At 38.2% G+C, this 6,000-nt stretch overlaps 1 protein-coding gene across 5 annotated transcripts in view; it reads left to right on the top strand.

Annotated features, from left to right (window-relative positions):
- Positions 1-2,827: 2,827 nt before the first annotated feature.
- Positions 2,828-6,000, top strand: part of LOC103447184 (uncharacterized) — a 39,549-nt gene continuing 36,376 nt past the window's right edge. Inside the window, exons 1-8 of one of the 5 annotated variants that reach the window (XM_070807466.1) lie at positions 2,828-3,182; positions 3,727-3,909; positions 4,456-4,582; positions 4,694-4,774; positions 4,886-5,085; positions 5,336-5,431; positions 5,505-5,598; positions 5,763-5,882. In XM_070807466.1, coding sequence (XP_070663567.1) covers positions 3,003-3,182; positions 3,727-3,909; positions 4,456-4,582; positions 4,694-4,774; positions 4,886-5,085; positions 5,336-5,431; positions 5,505-5,598; positions 5,763-5,882 — 1,081 coding nt within the window. In that variant the 5' untranslated portion in view covers positions 2,828-3,002. Of the gene's footprint in view, positions 3,183-3,726; positions 3,910-4,455; positions 4,583-4,693; positions 4,775-4,885; positions 5,086-5,335; positions 5,432-5,504; positions 5,599-5,759; positions 5,883-6,000 lie in introns of all 5 variants that reach the window. The other 4 variants (XM_070807465.1, XM_070807467.1, XM_070807469.1 and 1 more) reach the window with 4 other exon arrangements.

Raw genomic sequence — 6,000 nt, 5'->3', positions numbered from 1 at the left:
TCAAACCTTGGATATTTATCACTGTGGAAGTCTTGTTTCCATCCCAAGACTGAGTGTGGGGGGGGGGGGGGGGGGAAGAGCCTCCAACTTGAGAGAGGTCGAGATCACCGATTATGACAAATTGAAGGCGTTGCCCAAAAACATGCACAATCTCAACTCTCTTGAGGAATTGATGATTGACTACGGTAAAGGTTTGAGTTGCTCCTTTTCCCCCCAAACTCACATCACTTACAATTTGGAAGGTCAAGAGTTGTAAGTCATTTTGGGAGTTGGAGTGGGGATTGCACAAACTCACCTCTCTTAGAAAGTTGTGGATCTACGAGTCTATGACAATGATCCGAATACGGTGTCGTTTCCACCCGACATGGTCTAGATAGAGATGCTCCTTCCCAAATCTCTCACTGATCTCCGAATACATGGCTTCCCGAATCTGAAGAAACTGAGTAACAAGGGCTTCAATTCCTCACTTCCTTTCAATATTTGGGCCTTTTCAAATGTCCAAAGTTGGCATCCATTCCAGAGGAGTGTCTACCTACTTCACTTAGGCAACTTTGGATCTATGGGTGTCCTGTGCTAAAGAGAGATGCCAAAATATCTCACATCCCTTACATAAACATAGTTGGGAAGAGGATTTGAAGCTGATGGTTTATTCGATCCAATTAGGTCCAGGTATCATCTTCTCAAGGAATGTTTTATTATTATTAACCATTTTATTCTCGTAATCAAAGTAATCCACAATATTTCTCAAGTTGTTAAAATGTTTTAAAGATTTTGGGTTTCAAGAGGCCTTCATTAATTTGGCTGACACAGTAAGGCTGGTTATGTCTTGCTTTGAGAACGATTCTTTGAAGACAATCTTTCTAGGCCAAGGTTTACTTCTCCCGCTTTTCTCGCAAATCCTGAGAGTAATCCAACATACTTTCAACTCATACAAGGTTCGTCCTCCCATCAATGTGGGAATTATTTTCAACATAGCGTCCGAGGTTAAGCATACCTTAATGAAGCTTTACTGTTATCGTTGTTCATTTAGGACTTCAAGATGACTCGTACTGTAGCTGCGAATTTGTGATCTTGACGGAAGTCTATGAAGATTTTCAATCCTTGAGGAATTTGTACCTTTCTCTTCACTAGGAGATGAAAGGACATCGCTTGTACTAGGGATTATGTCTTACACAGAAATTTTGATTGTTACAACATGTTTGATGTCGTAACTTAATCAGTTCTGGAAAAAACACTTTACCATAGCAGTGTGTGATCGGCTGCTCTTTGATTTTTTTGTGCAAATTGTTGAGTGCATCATATCCTCTGGTTTGGTAATTCTGAAAAAAACCGGTATAAAAAAAAGCTGGGAGCTTTTTTGTGTTTGGTAAACATTCAGCTTCAGTTTTTTTTTCATAGTTTTGGATGAAAAAAAAGCCAAAAACAAGAAGCTGCAAAACCCAACTTTGAAAAATCGGCTTTTTTTTCACATCTGTTTTACATAAACGTTTACCAAACACTATAATACTGCTTTTTTTTTAAAGCATTTTTACAAAAAAATTTACCAAACACTCTGCTGCTTTATTTCACAGCTGCTTATTCTCACAGCACAGCAAAAGTAGCTTTTTTTCAAAGCACAACAATATCAAACCAACTAAGTGTCCTGGCACCACCAACATTGCTTTCCTTGACTGAATCTTGATGTCTTTTCATGTGAAGCTTTACACTTCTATAGGTCGAGAAAAACATGCATATCCCGGTATCATGGCTATAATATCTGCCTCTCATCGTGTGACTCTTTTTTGTCTTTGTTTCATGTAAAGTTTTCCTCCGTTTAGAACTTTTAAGCTATAGGCCCTCAAAAGAGTGTATAGCAAACTATGGAAGCATAAAGCATCTCCAAACTTGTCATGTGCATATAACGGACTAATTAGACTGAATCTAAACCAAGCAACTTATTATTTTCCAATCTTCAAATTTTATTAGGTCGATTCCTAACCATACTCCCTCTTTCTCAAATCCTAATTTTTCTTCCTGTTCGTATACCTCTCTTACAATCCAAAACATTGGAAAGCATGGTACCGATCAAACTTAAGCGTGCTAATTACCTTCCATGGTGTGCTACTCTTCTACTAGATCGTTTGAGGTGTGGTACGAAAAATATCAGAATCTCTTGATATGGTTGAATTCTACTCTCCGTGAAGAAGTTATTCCTTTCACTGTTGGAGTTTCGGTGTATGATAGTGACCTAATTGCAGCCACTCTTAATGGATAACCTTATGGATTTGAATCCTTTATTGATTCAGTCATGCTTCGTCTCTCGTCTACTCGACAAATTGCATTTGCGTGGTCTTTTACTCACCAAGGAACTCTCTAAGGCTCGTCGAAAGCAAGCAGTCTCTTCATCTGCAACTGAGCATTCTCATACATTCTATGTGCAGTCTCAGGCACGATTGCTTCCTAAGCCATCTCCACTAGTCTTTGCCGCCCAGACTCAGCCTCTTCAGCACTTGTTTCGATATAATTCCAATCGTGGCAGAAATAATAATCGTTTCAACCGAAATAGGATCCTATCTGGATCAAAATGATCAAATCAATCGTATTCGTTTATCGTACATCGTGCAGTTAAAAATTATTTTAAATTTTGTATTTAAAATTAAATATAAACAGTACCTAACAAAAATTGATCCACAATATATAATGAACAGACACGATTAATTAATTCTCGGGATCCTACATGAAGATCCGGAGAGGATCCTTGTCCGTTTCAACCAGCACTAGAGAAGCTCTCGAGGCCTTACAATAAAGCCGGCCCATGGTAATTATGAAAGGCCCATTCGCATCATCTCATGTCCCCCTCTCTCTGCTAAACCATGAACTCCAAACTCTGCATACTGTTGCTCTCACTAAACCCCCAAAACCCTAAATTTAACAGTCACAGAGAACGAAGAGAGAGAGTGGAGGGAGAAGGGAGAGAGAGAGAGAGAGATTGAAAGTGGCCGGTGAAGGTGAAGGAAGAAACGATGTCGTCCAGTACCGAAGATACGACGTCGAGTTCAGAGTCCGAAGCAGCAGACTCTGCGAAGGCGAACTCCACGCTGGAGTTCATAGAGAAGCTCTCAGATGTGCCAATGGGGCGGCTGCCCCCTAACATCGAATTCCAGAGGACACGTGTCGAGTGCAAGGCTGATGCTCCCATTCATGTAACAGTTTTTCCATCCTTTTTTTTTAGCATTTTTCAATTTTTGTTTTCTGAAATGAGAAATCTGTACGTGCCCATGGTTTTGTTTCTGCCCCTTTTTTTTTTCGTTTTCGGAGTTTTTGCTTTTAGTTTTGAGAAATTTTGACCGTTTTGAGTAGAAATTTGGGTTCTTTTGGCTGTTGGTTTTTGTTGATGGTCATGTTTGGTTGCTAAGAAAATGTGGGAAAGTGAATTTCTTTTTTGTTTTCGGAGTTTTTCTCTAATTGGGTTACCAGAAAACATAAGCTAGACCCGTGTTTATGCATAGATGTAAATTTTTCGAAGAAGAAAATAATTCTTTTTTACCAAGATTGTTTCTTTGAAAAAATTGTGGAAGTGGGGAGACCGATCGAAGTGAGCAATCTGCCTAAGTGGCATAGACCTGCATATGCCGATATTAGTTATGAGTCTGTTTCATTTTTCTCAATGTGAGAGTGAGGAAATGCACTGATGAGTTTTTAGTGTTCTTCTTATTTCTTACATGTTTTGACTTTTGGTGTTTACAGACTGATACTTTTCAGTATAATGGTGCTTATGCATCAATGGGGGTTGATAATAACTTATTGGATAGCTTCTGTGACAACTTTAAAGTTGAAGTTATTAATCTTACGGAGGATGAGATGGAGTTTGATATGATCGGCATTGATCCTGCACTTGCCAATGCATTCCGGAGAATCCTCATAGCTGAGGTTTGATTAGATTCATGAGTACTTGAGTATGCGTGATTAAATTATGCTTTGTCAGTGGTTAATATTGTATGGAGTTCATATACTAGTTCTATATTAAGAATACCATTTTCATGGGCCCAAGTGTCATCTTCTTTGTATCGACATAGTGATTCCTGCTTGAGCATCATGCATGAGCTATCAAGAAAATGAATTTGTATCCGTATACTTCAGCGTTTTGTTTTCAACTTGTTACTTCTATAAGGTTGAATGGTTGCATGGTTAATTTCTCATGTTTACGTAACAAGTTTGTGTCATTGTTTCCAAGAACAAAACTTGTGTAAATGAGTTACTTTATAATGTACATCAACGGGAGGGAGAAGTTTTATACAATTCAATCCCCCCCCTCCTAAATATTTTTCCCGCTGTAAAATATACATAAGATGGAAGTTTGTATCTACTTCTCTTGTTTCCTTGGATTAAGGTTAGGTGCGTTTATGAGAGTTCCTATTCAGTTGGCAGTATGTATTACCAACGGTGATCTAAACTTGTTTTAATATACAAGTGCAGGTTCCCACAATGGCTATTGAAAAAGTTCTTATTGCTGACAATACAACAGTAATCCAAGATGAAGTACTTGCCCACAGGTTGGGTCTCATTCCGATCAAGGTTGACCCCAGATCATTTGAATTTACAGGTACTATGGTTTGGTATTTCCATTCTTTTATATAAACCAAATTCATATTTTGTTTATGTCCTATACATATTTGAGTCACTGAGTTCTTTCCTGTCATGTTTTACTTTGTAGGAAATAATACACCAGATGAGAAGAACACCATTGTTTTTAAGCTCCATGTACAATGTAAACGAGGGGGGCAGCGTATTTCAGGTATAGTACTGTGTCTTAGATTATCAGTAAGTTTTATAGATCTATGTTTCTTCAAGGCTATTGGTGGGAATTTTTATATTGGTTATGATGACTTTGCAACCTTTTATGCAGTAAAGTCAAAAGAATTGATTTGGTTGCCAAATGGGAGTGAGTTTCCATTGGAATCACAAGATACCAAGTCAGAGTCGTCATCAAAACAAAAAACATATACATCATTTACTTGCAGTCAGGATTCCTTGCCAGAATTTTCCGACAATCCAATAGCCCCCACGAGTGGAGATATTACAATTGCTAGACTAGGCCCTGGTCAGGTAAACGCGCTATTTGTTTTGTATAGTTATGGTCATTTCTCAGAAATCATAGATTGCACTTTTCACTTTGCAACTTAAGCACATGCCTAAAGTTTTATGTGGAGCAATCGACTCCAATTAGTGTTTTGTTATGCAGCATTATACCCAACTACTATCTTATCAGTTTCAGTATTTATTCTATCTAGTAGTCAATAATGTTTACTGTTCTTGTGAATTTACTTTTATGTGAAGTTAGTTTACCACTTTTTAGGTAATTGAACTGGAAGCACATGCTGTTAAGGGCATTGGTAAAACACATGCAAAATGGTCTCCAGTTGCCCCCGTTTGGTATCGGATGCTTCCTGAGGTAAGGGGATGTTTCAGTGATTCTGAAAACACTATGTCAAAGTAATCATAAAAAGATTTTGATTGCTTATTAGGTTATAATATCGCAAGATATTGAAGATGAGATGGCCGAGAAACTTGTGGCAACTTGCCCAGTTAAAGTATTCGATATTGAAGATATTGGCAACGGTTAGTGATTATCCTTTTATGGCGAAAAAATGAAACAATCATATGGGTTTGTCCCAATATTTGGATTTAAAAAAATGTTGTTATATCTGCACTTGCTTAGTTACAGTTTGCCTTGTTTTGTCAATTCTGGAGCGGCTTTGATTGATAATTTGACTGGTTAGCAGGCAAGAAAAGGGCAACTGTAGCCAGGCCACGAGCTTGCACACTGTGCAGGGAGTGCATCAGAGAAGGGAAGGGTTGGGAGAATTCTATCTCTCTGCAGCGTAAGAAGGATCATTTCATTTGTAAGTGATTTCTTCTGTGTTTAGAACTATAAATTTCTCTTGCTTTCTCGTTGCTGACGGTGTCCTAGAATTGTAGCTTTAGTCCTCATGACACAACTGTATAAATTTCAGTTTGAAA

This window comes from Malus domestica, chromosome 11, assembly GCF_042453785.1.
Source record: "Malus domestica chromosome 11, GDT2T_hap1".
In the NCBI taxonomy this organism is placed as follows: Eukaryota; Viridiplantae; Streptophyta; class Magnoliopsida; order Rosales; family Rosaceae; genus Malus; species Malus domestica.
The sequence above is the reverse complement of the archived record's forward strand: the minus strand, read 5'-3'. Positions and strand labels throughout refer to the sequence as shown.